General features: G+C 43.5%; 1 protein-coding gene across 1 annotated transcript in view; it reads right to left on the bottom strand.

Annotated features, from left to right (window-relative positions):
• Positions 1-10,958: 10,958 nt before the first annotated feature.
• Positions 10,959-17,903, bottom strand: part of LOC139412480 (otogelin-like) — a 116,023-nt gene continuing 109,078 nt past the window's right edge. Inside the window, exons 55-59 of the mRNA XM_071159270.1 lie at positions 17,322-17,426; positions 16,393-16,512; positions 16,173-16,218; positions 11,574-11,653; positions 10,959-11,159 (exon numbers count right to left, since the gene is read on the bottom strand). Coding sequence (XP_071015371.1) covers positions 10,959-11,159; positions 11,574-11,653; positions 16,173-16,218; positions 16,393-16,512; positions 17,322-17,426 — 552 coding nt within the window. The remainder of the gene's footprint in view (positions 11,160-11,573; positions 11,654-16,172; positions 16,219-16,392; positions 16,513-17,321; positions 17,427-17,903) is intronic.

Here is a 17,903-nt window from a genome sequence, read left to right as displayed (position 1 = left end):
GTCCTGTAGCGTGAAGGGCTATAGACTCCCTCTAACCGTGTCCTGTAGCGTGAAGGGCTATAGACTCCCTCTAACCGTGTCCTGTAGCGTGAAGGGCTATAGACTCCCTCTAACCTTGTCCTGTAGCGTGAAGGGCTATAGACTCCCTCTAACCGTGTCCTGTAGTGTGAAGGGCTATAGACTCCCTCTAACCGTGACCAGCAGAGGACCCTCCACTGTGACTAAACTGTACTGCTGAAACACAGCCAGTATTACAGCCAGGCATTGTTTTTAGAATCCTACGAATAGTATTTAAACATCTAAATAGAATCAGAACCTAACGACATCTACAGAGATCAGGTCACTGGGTTAATTTGTCTATAATATCACAGCTCACATGCGGGCGTCTAGATACTCCTAGGAATAGAATCGACTAGAATATGAGCCCGGTGTCAGCTGAGGTCATTTAGTTTATTCATCTGGAGATGCTGAGGGGTAAATATACCCGAAACAGTCCCATCCACACTCCAACACTAGAATGTGAGATGTAATCTACACCTCAAATTAGGCTGACAGAAATCCTTGTATTTTAATTTAATGATTTTTTAAAATTTGAGTGTGATTATTTCTATTATAACCTACACTTTCTCACTCTGATATTCTAACGTGGGCGTGGCTTCGTGACAATGATCAAGAGCAGCTGCTCACCGATTTGACGGCTCCAACGCAGTTCCACCTCTGACACCACCATCTGATTGGTATGCAGGTGTCAGCTGTCGGTTAACGCTGGATCTGATTGGTATTCAGGTGTCAGCTGTCGGTTATCGCTGGATCTGATTGGTATGCAGGTGTCAGCTGTCGGTTAACGCTGGATCTGATTGGTATTCAGGTGTCAGCTGTCGGTTATCGCTGGATCTGATTGGTATTCAGGTGTCAGCTGTCGGTTAACGCTGGATCTGATTGGTATTCAACTGTCAGCTGTCGGTTAACGCTGGATCTGATTGGTATTCAGGTGTCAGCTGTCGGTTAACACTGGATCTGATTGGTATCTAGGCCTAGACTAGACTCATGTGGAAATGAATGTAATGCCCTCATTCAATAAGGTGTGTGTGTCATCTCTGAGGGTGGGGTTAAACCACAAGGTTAACCCTGCTCTGTGCAGTGTAACTCTACAGTGTCATCTCTGAGGGTGGGGTTAAACCACAAGGTTAACCCTGCTCTGTGCAGTGTAACTCTACAGTGTCATCTCTGAGGGTGGGGTTAAACCACAAGGTTAACCCTGCTCCGTGCAGTGTAACTCTACAGTGTCATCTCTGAGGGTGGGGTTAAACCACAAGGTTAACCCTGCTCTGTGCAGTGTAACTCTACAGTGTCATCTCTGAGGGTGGGGTTAAACCACAAGGTTAACCCTGCTCCGTGCAGTGTAACTCTACAGTGTCATCTCTGAGGGTGGGGTTAAACCACAAGGTTAACCCTGCTCCGTGCAGTGTAACTCTACAGTGTCATCTCTGAGGGTGGGGTTAAACCACAAGGTTAACCCTGCTCCGTGCAGTGTAACTCTACAGTGTCATCTCTGAGGGTGGGGTTAAACCACAAGGTTAACCCTGCTCCGTGCAGTGTAACTCTACAGTGTCATCTCTGAGGGTGGGGTTAAACCACAAGGTTAACCCTGCTCCGTGCAGTGTAACTCTACAGTGTCATCTCTGAGGGTGGGGTTAAACCACAAGGTTAACCCTGCTCCGTGCAGTGTAACTCTACAGTGTCATCTCTGAGGGTGGGGTTAAACCACAAGGTTAACCCTGCTCCGTGCAGTGTAACTCTACAGTGTCATCTCTGAGGGTGGGGTTAAACCACAAGGTTAACCCTGCTCCGTGCAGTGTAACTCTACAGTGTCATCTCTGAGGGTGGGGTTAAACCACAAGGTTAACCCTGCTCCGTGCAGTGTAACTCTACAGTGTCATCTCTGAGGGTGGGGTTAAACCACAAGGTTAACCCTGCTCCGTGCAGTGTAACTCTACAGTGTCATCTCTGAGGGTGGGGTTAAACCACAAGGTTAACCCTGCTCCGTGCAGTGTAACTCTACAGTGTCATCTCTGAGGGTGGGGTTAAACCACAAGGTTAACCCTGCTCTGTGCAGTGTAACTCTACAGTGTCATCTCTGAGGGTGGGGTTAAACCACAAGGTTAACCCTGCTCTGTGCAGTGTAACTCTACAGTGTCATCTCTGAGGGTGGGGTTAAACCACAAGGTTAACCCTGCTCTGTGCAGTGTAACTCTACAGTGTCATCTCTGAGGGTGGGGTTAAACCACAAGGTTAACCCTGCTCCGTGCAGTGTAACTCTACAGTGTCATCTCTGAGGGTGGGGTTAAACCACAAGGTTAACCCTGCTCCGTGCAGTGTAACTCTACAGTGTCATCTCTGAGGGTGGGGTTAAACCACAAGGTTAACCCTGCTCCGTGCAGTGTAACTCTACAGTGTCATCTCTGAGGGTGGGGTTAAACCACAAGGTTAACCCTGCTCCGTGCAGTGTAACTCTACAGTGTCATCTCTGAGGGTGGGGTTAAACCACAAGGTTAACCCTGCTCCGTGCAGTGTAACTCTACAGTGTCATCTCTGAGGGTGGGGTTAAACCACAAGGTTAACCCTGCTCCGTGCAGTGTAACTCTACAGTGTCATCTCTGAGGGTGGGGTTAAACCACAAGGTTAACCCTGCTCCGTGCAGTGTAACTCTACAGTGTCATCTCTGAGGGTGGGGTTAAACCACAAGGTTAACCCTGCTCCGTGCAGTGTAACTCTACAGTGTCATCTCTGAGGGTGGGGTTAAACCACAAGGTTAACCCTGCTCCGTGCAGTGTAACTCTACAGTGTCATCTCTGAGGGTGGGGTTAAACCACAAGGTTAACCCTGCTCCGTGCAGTGTAACTCTACAGTGTCATCTCTGAGGGTGGGGTTAAACCACAAGGTTAACCCTGCTCCGTGCAGTGTAACTCTACAGTGTCATCTCTGAGGGTGGGGTTAAACCACAAGGTTAACCCTGCTCCGTGCAGTGTAACTCTACAGTGTCATCTCTGAGGGTGGGGTTAAACCACAAGGTTAACCCTGCTCCGTGCAGTGTAACTCTACAGTGTCATCTCTGAGGGTGGGGTTAAACCACAAGGTTAACCCTGCTCCGTGCAGTGTAACTCTACAGTGTCATCTCTGAGGGTGGGGTTAAACCACAACGTTAACCCTGCTCCGTGCAGTGTAACTCTACAGTGTCATCTCTGAGGTTGGGGTTAAACCACAAGGTTAACCCTGCTCCGTGCAGTGTAACTCTACAGTGTCTTCTCTGAGGGTGGGGTTAAACCACAAGGTTAACCCTGCTCTGTGCAGTGTAACTCTACAGTGTCATCTCTGAGGGTGGGGTTAAACCACAAGGTTAACCCTGCTCCGTGCAGTGTAACTCTACAGTGTCATCTCTGAGGTTGGGGTTAAACCACAAGGTTAACCCTGCTCTGTGCAGTGTAACTCTACAGTGTCATCTCTGAGGGTGGGGTAAACCACAAGGTTAACCCTGCTCTGTGCAGTGTAACTCTACAGTGTCATCTCTGAGGGTGGGGTTAAACCACAAGGTTAACCCTGCTCCGTGCAGTGTAACTCTACAGTGTCATCTCTGAGGGTGGGGTTAAACCACAAGGTTAACCCTGCTCCGTGCAGTGTAACTCTACAGTGTCATCTCTGAGGGTGGGGTTAAACCACAAGGTTAACCCTGCTCCGTGCAGTGTAACTCTACAGTGTCATCTCTGAGGATGGGGTTAAACCACAAGGTTAACCCTGCTCCGTGCAGTGTAACTCTACAGTGTCATCTCTGAGGGTGGGGTTAAACCACAAGGTTAACCCTGCTCTGTGCAGTGTAACTCTACAGTGTCTTCTCTGAGGGTGGGGTTAAACCACAAGGTTAACCCTGCTCCGTGCAGTGTAACTCTACAGTGTCATCTCTGAGGGTGGGGTTAAACCACAAGGTTAACCCTGCTCCGTGCAGTGTAACTCTACAGTGTCATCTCTGAGGGTGGGGTTAAACCACAAGGTTAACCCTGCTCCGTGCAGTGTAACTCTACAGTGTCATCTCTGAGGGTGGGGTTAAACCACAAGGTTAACCCTGCTCTGTGCAGTGCAACTCTACAGTGTCATCTCTGAGGGTGGGGTTAAACCACAAGGTTAACCCTGCTCCGTGCAGTGTAACTCTACAGTGTCATCTCTGAGGGTGGGGTTAAACCACAAGGTTAACCCTGCTCCGTGCAGTGTAACTCTACAGTGTCATCTCTGGGGGTGGGGTTAAACCACAAGGTTAACCCTGCTCCGTGCAGTGTAACTCTACAGTCCCTGCTCCGTGCAGTGTAACTCTACAGTGTCATCTCTGAGGGTGGGGATAAACCACAAGGTTAACCCTGCTCCGTGCAGTGTAACTCTACAGTGTCATCTCTGAGGGTGGGGTTAAACCACAAGGTTAACCCTGCTCCGTGCAGTGTAACTCTACAGTGTCATCTCTGAGGGTGGGGTTAAACCACAAGGTTAACCCTGCTCCATGCAGTGTAACTCTACAGTGTCTTCTCTGAGGGTGGGGTTAAACCACAAGGTTAACCCTGCTCCGTGCAGTGTAACTCTACAGTGTCTTCTCTGAGGGTGAGGTTAAACCACAAGGTTAACCCTGCTCTGTGCAGTGTAACTCTACAGTGTCATCTCTGAGGGTGGGGTTAAACCACAAGGTTAACCCTGCTCCGTGCAGTGTAACTCTACAGTGTCATCTCTGAGGGTGGGGTTAAACCACAAGGTTAACCCTGCTCTGTGCAGTGTAACTCTACAGTGTCATCTCTGAGGGTGGGGTTAAACCACAAGGTTAACCCTGCTCTGTGCAGTGTAACTCTACAGTGTCATCTCTGAGGGTGGGGTTAAACCACAAGGTTAACCCTGCTCTGTGCAGTGTAACTCTACAGTGTCTTCTCTGAGGGTGGGGTTAAACCACAAGGTTAACCCTGCTCTGTGCAGTGTAACTCTACAGTGTCATCTCTGGGGGTGGGGTTAAACCACAAGGTTAACCCTGCTCTGTGCAGTGTAACTCTACAGTGTCATCTCTGAGGGTGGGGTTAAACCCGGGTGGTGCAGCGGTCTAAGACAATGTGTCTGCTATAAACCTTGGGCTCCCGGGTGGGTCAGCGGTCTAAGACACTGTGTCTGCTATAAACCTTGGGCTCCCGGGTGGGGTCAGCGGTCTAAGACACTGTGTCTGCTATAAACCTTGGGCTCCCGGGTGGGTCAGCGGTCTAAGACACTGTGCCTGCTATAAACCATGGGCTCCCGGGTGGGGTCAGCGGTCTAAGACACTGTGTCTGCTATAAACCTTGGGCTCGCGGGTGGGTCAGCGGTCTAAGACACTGTGTCTGCTATAAACCTTGGGCTCCCGGGTGGGGTCAGCGGTCTAAGACACTGTGTCTGCTATAAACCTTGGGCTCCCGGGTGGGTCAGCGGTCTAAGACACTGTGCCTGCTATAAACCATGGGCTCCCGGGTGGGGTCAGCGGTCTAAGACACTGTGTCTGCTATAAACCTTGGGCTCCCGGGTGGGTCAGCGGTCTAAGACACTGTGTCTGCTATAAACCTTGGGCTCCCGGGTGGGTCAGCGGTCTAAGACACTGTGCCTGCTATAAACCATGGGCTCCCGGGTGGGGTCAGCGGTCTAAGACGCTGTGTCTGCTATAAACCTTGGGCTCCCGGGTGGGTCAGCGGTGTAAGACACTGTGTCTGCTATAAACCTTGGGCTCCCGGGTGGGTCAGCGGTCTAAGACACTGTGTCTGCTATAAACCTTGGGCTCGCGGGTGGGTCAGCGGTCTAAGACACTGTGTCTGCTATAAACCTTGGGCTCGCGGGTGAGTCAGCGGTCTAAGACTCTGCATCTCAGTGCGAGGGGCATCACTACAGTTCCCTGGTTGGATTCCAGGCTGCATCACATCCAGCAGTGATTGGGAGTCCCATAGTACGGCGCACGTCCGTGATTGGCCGGTGTAGGCCGTCAATGTAAATAATATTTTTTTTCTGAACTGACTTGCTTAGTTAAATAAAGGTTAAATAAAAAAATATGTACAGCTAGCATGTTTCCTGTCGGATGATCAACTAGTCTATTTTAACGGTGCTGATACACTAAATACTACTAAAGTAACCAACATGCAGCCAATATTGACCATAGGATGATGTGTCCTGAAACTCAATCTCCACACAAAAACCATGTCCACTGTAAAACATTAGAAACATTTACACAGAAACCAGTCAGGATATCTTAGGGTTTTCTAAGGGAATATTTATTGGAAATTCAAATGTACATTTAGTTTCACTACACTAACCTGTTGTTTCATATCCCCAATAATAACACAATTCAACAATTAACCTTTACAATGAACTGAAGTTATTGACAACGCTTGAAACATAAGCAAACCAATCACAACACTTATTATTGACACCACACATTTCACAACATTTTCTATTATGATGTGATATATTTATTTAGTTAAAAATATGTATTACGATCAAGTGACAAAAACACATTTTCAAGACAGGAAAAAAACGGAAGACCTTATTGTCAACCGAGTTACTGTATTATCAACAAAGTGATTTCAAAAGCGCGATTCTTTCAGCCTCTCAGTAAAAAAAAAAAATCAATTTACATTTTATCCCCTAACATTTTCAATTTCAAAAATATCCACAAATTAAAGTTGTAAAATAAAAACAACTTCTGGTCTGCAACCAAACCAGTTTTGGAGAGTGCTATTGGGGGTTAAATATATCAGGGCCGAATGCTTGACAAAACTGCGTTGACAAAAATCCCCAAAACCAAAATAATGAACGCTGTGCTAAGTTGAACAGGAACAAATAAATAAAATGGTCGACATACAACTTGATTGGTAATTATTCAGCAACACCTCTCTAGTATGGTAACATTAAAGCATATTTAATATCACTTGATATACAGCATGTTGAAGTGTTATAACTCTCTAAAAGTAATACATCTAAATATATATATATATTTTTTTTAAATGTAAAAATACTTATTTCCACAAAAGGCACAAAGATCGGGAATGTATTTATGTACAAATGAGGCACAACTTGATGTCTGAATTCAGTGTTAATGTTGAACTCTATACTCTCACATTTTACCTACAAAATACATAGAGTGGGGCTGGTCTAGAGTCAGATCTAATTCCTACACGAGGTACGTACTTGTGGGGCACAAGACCACAGTTAGCTACACAAAATGGAGATACCACATACTTGCACCGATTTACAAATTGCGGGGCTGCACACGTTTGCTTATTATTGCTACACAAGTACACAATTTTGCACAGCTAGTTGTAGTTATTGTGTATCAGTTAGTTGTAGTTATTGTGTATCAGCTAGTTGTAGTTATTGTGTATCAGTTAGTTGTAGTTATTGTGTATCAGTTAGTTGTAGTTATTGTGTATCAGTTAGTTGTAGTTATTGTGTATCAGTTAGTTGTAGTTATTGTGTATCAGTTAGTTGTAGTTATTGTGTATCAACTAGTTGTAGTTATTGTGTATCAGCTAGTTGTAGTTATTGTGTATCAGCTAGTTGTAGTTATTGTGTATCAGCTAGTTGTAGTTATTGTGTATCAGCTAGTTGTAGTTATTGTGTATCAACTAGTTGTAGTTATTGTGTATCAGCTAGTTGTAGTTATTGTGTATCAGCTAGTTGTAGTTATTGTGTATCAGCTAGTTGTAGTTATTGTGTATCAACTAGTTGTAGTTATTGTGTATCAGCTAGTTGTAGTTATTGTGTTGTGTATTAGCTAGTTGTAGTTATTGTGTATCAGCTAGTTGTAGTTATTGTGTTGTGTATTAGCTAGTTGTAGTTATTGTGTATCAGCTAGTTGTAGTTATTGTGTATCAGCTAGTTGTAGTTATTGTGTATCAGCTAGTTGTAGTTATTGTGTTGTGTATCAGCTAGTTGTAGTTATTGTGTATTAGCTAGTTGTAGTTATTGTGTATCAGCTAGTTGTAGTTATTGTGTATCAGCTAGTTGTAGTTATTGTTATCAGCTAGTTGTAGGTATTGTGTATCTGCTAGTTGTAGTTATTGTGTATTAGCTAGTTGTAGTTATTGTGTATCAGCTAGTTGTAGTTATTGTGTATCAGCTAGTTGTAGTTATTGTGTTGTGTATCAGCTCGTTGTAGTTATTGTGTATCAGCTAGTTGTAGTTATTGTGTATCAGCTAGTTGTAGTTATTGTGTATCAGCTAGTTGTAGTTATTGTGTTGTGTATCAGTTAGTTGTAGTTATTGTGTATCAGCTAGTTATTGTGTTGTGTATCAGCTAGTTGTAGTTATTGTGTATTAGCTAGTTGTAGTTATTGTGTATCAGCTAGTTGTAGTTATTGTGTATCAGCTAGTTGTAGTTATTGTGTATCAGCTAGTTGTAGTTATTGTGTATCAGCTAGTTGTAGTTATTGTGTTGTGTATCAGCTAGTTGTAGTTATTGTGTATCAGCTAGTTGTAGTTATTGTGTATCAGCTAGTTGTAGTTATTGTGTATCAACTAGTTGTAGTTATTGTGTATCAGCTAGTTGTAGTTATTGTGTATCAGCTAGTTGTAGTTATTGTGTATCAACTAGTTGTAGTTATTGTGTATCAGCTAGTTGTAGTTATTGTGTATCAGCTAGTTGTAGTTATTGTGTTGTGTATCAGCTAGTTGTAGTTATTGTGTTGTGTATCAGCTAGTTGTAGTTATTGTGTATCAGCTAGTTATTGTGTTGTGTATCAGCTAGTTGTAGTTATTGTGTATTAGCTAGTTGTAGTTATTGTGTTGTGTATCAGCTAGTTGTAGTTATTGTGTATCAGTTAGTTGTAGTTATTGTGTATCAGCTAGTTGTAGTTATTGTGTATCAGCTAGTTGTAGTTATTGTGTATCAGCTAGTTGTAGTTATTGTGTATCAGCTAGTTGTAGTTATTGTGTATCAGCTAGTTGTAGTTATTGTGTATCAGCTAGTTGTAGTTATTGTGTTGTGTATCAGCTAGTTGTAGTTATTGTGTTGTGTATCAGCTAGTTGTAGTTATTGTGTATCAGCTAGTTGTAGTTATTGTGTTGTGTATCAGCTAGTTGTAGTTATTGTGTTGTGTATCAGCTAGTTGTAGTTATTGTGTATCAGCTAGTTGTAGTTGTTGTGTATCAGCTAGTTGTAGTTATTGTGTTGTGTATCAGCTAGTTGTAGTTATTGTGTTGTGTATCAGTTAGTTGTAGTTATTGTGTATCAGCTAGTTATTGTGTTGTGTATCAGCTAGTTGTAGTTATTGTGTATCAGCTAGTTGTAGTTATTGTGTATCCAAAATTGTATCCGCTAAACACCAGTCTCAACGTCAACAGTGAAGAGGCGACTCCAGGATGCTGGCCTTCTAGGTAGAGTTCCTCTGTCCAGTGTCTGTGTTCTTTTTCCCATCTTAATCTTTTATTTTTATTGGCCAGTCTGAGATATGGCTTTTTCTTTGCAACTCTGCCTAGAAGGCCGCCTCTTCACTGTTGACGTTGAGACTGGTGTTTTGCAGGTACTTTTTAACGAAGCTGTCAGTTGAGGACTTGTGAGGTGTCTGTTTCTCAAACTAGACACCATAACGTACTTGTCCTCTTGCTCAGTTGTGCACCGGGGCCTCCCACTCCTCTTTCTATTCTGGTTAGTTTGCGCTGTTCTGGGAAGGGAGTAGTACACAGCTAGTACTGTACTAACATAGTTGCAAAGGGGTTTTCTAATGATCAATTAGCCTTTTAAAAGGATACATTTGTATTAGCTAACACAACGTGCCATTGGAACACAGAGTGATGGTTGCTGATATTGGGCCTCTGTACACCTATGTAGATATTCCATAAAAAAATCAGCCTTTTCCAGCTACAGTAGTCAATTACAACATTAACAATTTCTACACTGTATTTCTGATCAATTTGATGTTATTTTAATGGACAACAAATTATGCTTTTATTTCAAAAACAAGGACATTTCTAAGTGACCTCAAACTTTTGAACGGTAGTGTATGTGTAGTACAATACACTTTGGAGTTGAATATAGCTACAGTACTAAAGCTGTGTATTCTTAGTGTCAAAGAAAACACACTCAAATTATGTTTCAAATTCTTGTGGCTTTTTTGTGGACTTGACCACACCTCTGAAAGAGCTACCAATTTTTTACCTTTATTTAACAAATTCTTATTTTCAATGACAGCCTAGGAACAGTGGGTTAACTGGCCTAGGAACAGTGGGTTAACTGCCTTGTTCAGGGGCAGAACGACAGATTTGTACCTTGTCAGCTCGGGGGTTTGAGCTTGCAACCTTCCGGTTACTAGTCCAACGCTCTAACCACTAGACTAAGCTGCCGCCCCATATGAGGTACGTGAAGAGTAACAAACTGTGAAATACACCATTTCCAACCCGAAACTGACCCGACAGCTCCGGATACACAACGTGATCTGACATCTAGCCTGACTCTCAGAGATAGAAATGCAGAATTTAAATAAAGAGAAATCAACAACAACATATCAACATGACATGTAACGGGGCCTTTTTTGGTTCGGTAGGATGACAGCCACTCATAGCTTCCTCCTCCTCTCAGCCTGTATAGATGCTGTGCTGTGTCCATATACATCCCTACCCACCTTCAACTGCCCCAAAGCCCCCAAAGCCGGTAAACCATGCTCTGCTATACCCAACCTTCTGTTGTCCCTCTGACATACAAGAGTAGTGTCTCTGCAGTGTGTGTGTGTGTGTGTGTGTGTGTGTGTGTGTGTGTGTGTGTGTGTGTGTGTGTGTGTGTGTGTGTGTGTGTGTGTGTGTGTGTGTGTGTGTGTGTATGTATGTGGTTGTGTGTGTGTGTGTATGTGCATATACTTAATGTGTGTACACCTGTAGTGAATAACGGTCATGTGTGCATACATGTGTGTGTGTCTTTGTGGCCACTAAGACCACTGGCAGGAGCAGTCGGTGGGTTCCTGTATCGAGTAGTTGACCCACGTGGAGTTGCCACTGCAGTAGAGCTGCACGGAGCGTCTCTGCAGCCCCATCTCACGGCAGCACTTACAGAACCTGGCGTACGTGTTGATGTTGTAGTTGTAAATACTGGCCGACGGACACTTCCCGTCACATGACACTATGTTGACCTGGAGGGGAAAAAAAACAACAACAAAAAATGTAACAAGGTGGATGTAATGCTAAATGTGAATATCCTAATCCTGCCGACTACGCCAAATATAGCATTAAGGACAGTTTGTAGCTGATCCACGCCATATAAAATGACCTTACCTCTTTAATCCAGGTGGTGAAGATGGGCTATGAATTATCCTTAATGCGACATAAAGATTAGCTTTTTTTGCGTTTTCTTTTTTTAAGACGTCATGATAAAAGCCGTTATCGTGATGAAGATATTGCTCAACTATCGTGGCACAATAATTCATGATGGACTTGACCCTCCTACTCATCCAGAAACAAATTCCCCAGACGTGGTGCTATTCCTACATTTTGATGTGACATTTATATACCCAGGTCAGAATCAATTTTAAAAAATTAAAACGTACCGGTCTGTTACTGCGACAGTCGTTCTTCCGTATCGTCATCCTTACTGTCACCTTCTGACAGGACTTCCCATCTTCTTTACCTGCAGGGTTCACAAATACAATGACCACACATCACATCAGTCTGGATCTGGTTCTGACCACACATCACATCAGTCTGGATCTGGTTCTGACCACACATCCCATCAGTCTGGATCTGGTTCTGACCACACATCCCATCAGTCTGGATCTGGTTCTGACCACACATCCCATCAGTCTGGATCTGGTTCTGACCACACATCCCATCAGTCTGGATCTGGTTCTGACCACACATCCCGTCAGTCTGGATCTGGTTTTGACCACACATCCCGTCAGTCTGGATCTGGTTCTGACCACACATCACATCAGTCTTAATATGGTTCTGACCACACATCCCGTCAGTCTGGATCTGGTTCTGACCACACATCCCGTCAGTCTTAATATGGTTCTGACCACACATCCCATCAGTCTTAATATGGTTCTGACCACACATCCCGTCAGTCTTAATATGGTTCTGACCACACATCCCGTCAGTCTTAATCTGGTTCTGACCACACATCACATCAGTCTGGATCTGGTTCTGACCACACATCCCGTCAGTCTTAATCTGGTTCTGACCACACATCCCGTCAGTCTGGATCTGGTTCTGACCACACATCCCATCAGTCTGGATCTGGTTCTGACCACACATCACATCAGTCTGGATCTGGTTCTGACCACACATCCCATCAGTCTGGATCTGGTTCTGACCACACATCCCATCAGTCTGGATCTGGTTCTGACCACACATCCCGTCAGTCTTAATCTGGTTCTGACCACACATCCCATCAGTCTGGATCTGGTTCTGACCACACATCTCATCAGTCTGGATCTGGTTCTGACCACACATCCCATCAGTCTGGATCTGGTTCTGACCACACATCCCATCAGTCTGGATCTGGTTCTGAAGAATAACCATTAGACCAGAACTCTGATCTGCCGGCCGTATAGAAACAAAGTAGAAACCACGAAGGAATACATGAACAGAGAGAGACAGAGTGAGTAGAAACCATGAAGGAACACATGAACAGAGAGAGACAGAGGGAGTAGAACCCATGAAGGAATACATGAACAGAGAGAGACAGAGGGAGTAGAAACCATGAAGGAATACATGAACAGAGAGAGACAGAGGGAGTAGAAACCATGAAGGAACACATGAACAGAGAGAGACAGAGGGAGTAGAAACCATGAAGGAATACATGAACAGAGAGAGACAGAGGGAGTAGAAACCATGAAGGAACACATGAACAGAGAGAGACAGAGGGAGTAGAAACCATGAAGGAACACATGAACAGAGAGAGACAGAGGAAGTAGAAACCATGAAGGAATACATGAACAGAGAGAGACAGAGGGAGTAGAAACCATGAAGGAATACATGAACAGAGAGAGACAGAGGGAGTAGAAACCATGAAGGAACACATGAACAGAGAGAGACAGAGGGAGTAGAAACCATGAAGGAATACATGAACAGAGAGAGACAGAGGGAGTAGAAACCATGAAGGAACACATGAACAGAGAGAGACAGAGGGAGTAGAAACCATGAAGGAATACATGAACAGAGAGAGACAGAGGGAGTAGAAACCATGAAGGAACACATGAACAGAGAGAGACAGAGGGAGTAGAAACCATGAAGGAACACATGAACAGAGAGAGACAGAGGGAGTAGAAACCATGAAGGAACACATGAACAGAGAGAGAGAGAGAGTAGAAACCATGAAGGAATACATGAACAGAGAGAGACAGAGAGAGTAGAAACCATGAAGGAACACATGAACAGAGAGAGACAGAGAGAGTAGAAACCATGAAGGAATACATGAACAGAGAGAGACAGAGGAAGCAGAAACAGTACGACTGTTGTCATGCTGTCAGAATGTAAATGGTACATGAAGACACAAGGTTTTTGTTAGCGACAATACCCCACGACGGCAATATTGATTTTAACGTGAAATGGTTTAGGGAGGCCAGAAATATGTCATACTTGAATATCAATTGTATGAGAGGTCTGCGATGCGTAAGCCTATTGGTTTAATCCTCTGTGTAGGCGGGGCGTCAGTGTAAAAAAACAACAACATGTTAATTAACCAATGTGTAATTCCATCACAGAATTCTTTCCCCCACGTAGCTGCCTAGTTAATCGACTAAAATGCGTTACTGAGAATCCTATGTGATAATAACACATAACTACCCTATGTACCTATTGACAAAGGGTCTACTTTCAACCACTTCAAGCAGAAGACATAATGTTGACAATCTAATGGTTACAAGACTTTCATTTATGTGTATGTCATAATATCTTTTTTTGCAATAGTTTATGACAAAAAACAACAACAAAAAGAAAGCTTGACAAATGACACATCCCTGTTACAATGCATGGAGCTAACATAATATCTAACATTTATCGCCTAGTAACACGGATATGTCCGTTGTCGTAAGAGTGAAAGCCCACTATAACCTCTAATAAAAGTATGTTTCAGAAACAGAACAGATACCCTTTCACCAGAATACATCTAGTACTTGTTAGCAGGTGATGTTATTGTTTGGATAATATGGCATAAAATATTTCAGTGCTACTGCACGTCATCTTTCAGGAAGACTAGGATGGGGGGAAACTATGGGAAGTAAAGAGGAGCACACAATTATTTTTATAAATGGATACAAATTATACCATATTAGCCAAAACATTAGCGACAGTACAAACCCCAGAACGCCCGTGTTCAGCAGTACTAAAAGACGACCTACTACAGTTCAAGGCACCATGCAGACATCTAAACGACTGCAGACTACTTGGCCACTACCAACAGTACATTGTTGGAGATCAACAATGCACTGCCCTCAACAGTGCAAAATGGGGAAAGATTTAGCTGTGTCATGTGATCCGCAGAGGACAATTGGAGGAAAAATGGCAACAAAATAGTGGATGACAACAACAAAAAATGACACAAAAAAAAAAAACGTTTTTTTTTTAAGAGTCTGTTTTGACTTGTCCTGTACTGTAATTGTTTATGTAAAAAAAAAAAGGGAGTACATTGTTGGATATCAACAATGGTGCTGGCAAGCCTTGTTGTCTCATAGAGATCTGTATCAGTGACGGGTACCTCGTTCACAGTTTGTGTTAACTGTGGGTGTCAGGGGACTAACAGGGAAGGGGAAGAGAGAATATCCGGTACCTGGTGGGATTGGTACACGATGGTCAGATTGCACACGAACACAAAAAAAGGAAGAAAAGTAACCCAACTCTATCTATCTAGTTCTATATGCTTTTCAATGAAGTTACCGTAAATACCGTAGTAGCATTTCTATTTACAATATTGGGGGGTGTTAAAACTGTTGTTTTACATTTGTCATTGGTGTGTGAACCAATTCATGTATGGATGTTGAATCCCTCTGAATACGCCAAGTGTGGCCTTTGGCAGTCATGGTAACATGGATGTCAGATTAGATAATTTTGCTTGTAAAGTGAATGACGGTTATTTTCACTGAAAAGCATCTATTCCTATTACTGTTAATATACCCTTTGGGGGGGGGGGGCATAGTAGGAGCCACAACATCATATTGCTGTGGGTATTGCCTCAAACAGTAGGTAGTTTCCTGCAAATGGGGGGGAAACTAAATATTTTAAGCATAAGCGGAGTGTGAAAATGTCTGATTGAAGTGGTGAGGTCATAAACTGAAGGACAAACATATACTGGGAAACACACGTTATCCGACAAACAGGTAGCACAGATTAACTTCAGTAGAAGCAGGTGGGGAGAGACTAAACATGGGCATACAGGAAGAGACTAAATATGGGCATACAGGAAGAGAATAAACATGGGCACACAGGGAGAGACTAAATATGGGCATACAGGAAGAGACTAAACATGGGCATACAGGGAGAGACTTAATATGGGCATACAGGAAGAGACTAAACATGGGCATACAGGAAGAGACTAAACATGGGCACACAGGGAGAGACTAAATATGGGCATACAGGAAGAGACTAAACATGGGCATACAGGAAGAGACTAAACATGGGCATACAGGGAGAGACTAAACATGGGCATACAGGGAGAGACTAAACATGGGCATACAGGGAGAGACTAAACATGGGCATACAGGAAGAGACTAAACATGGGCATACAGGAAGAGACTAAACATGGGCACACAGGGAGAGACTAAACATGTGCATACAGGGAGAGACTAAACATGGGCATACAGGAAGAGACTAAACATGGGCATACAGGAAGAGACTTAATATGGGCATACAGGAAGATACTTAATATGGGCATACAGGAAGAGACTTAATATGGGCATACAGGAAGATACTTAATATGGGCATGCAGGAAGAGACTAAACATGGGCATACAGGGAGAGACTAAACATGGGCATACAGGGAGAGACTAAACATGGGCATACAGGAAGAGACTTAATATGGGCATAAAGGGAGAGACTAAACATTGGCATAGAGGGAGAGGCTAAATATGGGCATACAGGAAAATACTAAATATGGGCGTACAGGCAGCTACAGAAACCATAGCTGGACAGGTAGTCTTTCTCTTTACTCACATGTCTTGCAGCATCCATCCATGTAACTTACAATGGTTCCACCAATCTAGAGTGGAGACAACAGTCACATCTCAGGGGTTAAAGGTCAACTAAAATAACCTCATAGAGAGGTAGTAGGGTTACAAAGACTGACCAAAGCGTGTGTGTGTGTGTGTGTGTGTGTGTGTGTGTGTGTGTGTGTGTGTGTGTGTGTGTGTGTGTGTGTGTGTGTTAACCGTACCTTCATACACTCTGTCTGGTTGAAGGGTGGACAGCTGAATGAGTAGGACACCAGGGTCGGGCCTGACAGTGTGTCGGTACAATCATACTTCATACAGTCTGACACCCACGACTTCCCAGGCTGAAACATCAATACAATTATCCAGATCAATACAATATTACTTTACCTTGATGACCTGCAGTGATTTTAACCTGAGGGGACCTGGCCTATCGGAGGGTAGTACCAGGATTAGATAACCTGGGGGGACCTGGCCTATCAGAGGGTAGTACCAGGATTAGATAACCTGGGGGTACCTGGCCTATCAGAGGGTAGTACCAGGACTGATTAGATAACCTGGGGGTACCTGGCCTGTCCAGAGGGTAATACCAGGACTGATTAGATAACCTGGGGGTACCTGGCCTTTCAGAGGGTAGTAACAGGACTGATTAGATAACCTGAGGGTACCTGGCCTATCAGAGAGTAGTACTAGGACTGATTAGGTAACCTGGGGGTACCTGGCCTATCAGAGGGTAGTATCAGGACTGATCAGATAACCTGGGGGTACCTGGCCTGTCCAGAGGGTAGTACCAGGACTGATTAGATAACCTGGGGGTACCTGGCCTATCAGAGGGTAGTACCAGGATTATATAACCTGGGGGTACCTGGCCAATCAGAGGGTAGTACCAGGACTGATTAGATAACCTGGGGGTACCTGGCCTATCAGAGGGTAGTACCAGGACTGATTAGATTTCCTGAGGGTACCTGGCCTATCAGAGGGTAGTACCAGGACTGATTTGATAACCTGGGGGTACCTGGCCTATCAGAGGATAGTAACAGGACTGATTAGATAACCTGGGGGTACCTGGCCTATCAGAGGGTAGTACCAGGACTGATTAGATAACCTGGGGGTACCTGGCCTGTCCAGATGGTGAACCTTTTCTGTACTGTACCTTGTAGAGGAGTGTAGTACCGTTGTCATTGTGGTAGAGACAGGAGATGTTCCTGCAGACACCACAGCACATCATCTGGTCTTTGGGAGGGATGTATATCTGGTTCTAAAAGATAGTACAGGCCTACGGTAACATATACATTCATATATACTGTTGTAATAATTATAGTACCTGTATTTTATATATATACATATATTCATATCTACTGTAGTAATAATTATAGTACCTGTATTTTATGAATATATTCATATCTACTGTAGTAATAATTATAGTATCTGTATTTTATATATATATTGATATGTACTGTAGTAATAATTATAGTACCTGTATTTTATGAATATATTCATATCTACGGTAGTAATAATTATAGTATCTGTATTATACATTATACATATATTCATATCTACTGTAGTAATAATTATAGTATCTGTATTATACATTATACATATATTCATATCTACTGTAGTAATAATTATAGTATCTGTATTTTATGAATATATTCATATGTACTGTAGTAATAGTTATAGTACCTGTATTTTATGAATATATTCATATCTACGGTAGTAATAGTACCTGCATTAT

Source organism: Oncorhynchus clarkii, chromosome 6 (assembly GCF_045791955.1).
Source record: "Oncorhynchus clarkii lewisi isolate Uvic-CL-2024 chromosome 6, UVic_Ocla_1.0, whole genome shotgun sequence".
NCBI lineage: Eukaryota > Metazoa > Chordata > Actinopteri > Salmoniformes > Salmonidae > Oncorhynchus > Oncorhynchus clarkii.
The sequence above is the reverse complement of the archived record's forward strand: the minus strand, read 5'-3'. Positions and strand labels throughout refer to the sequence as shown.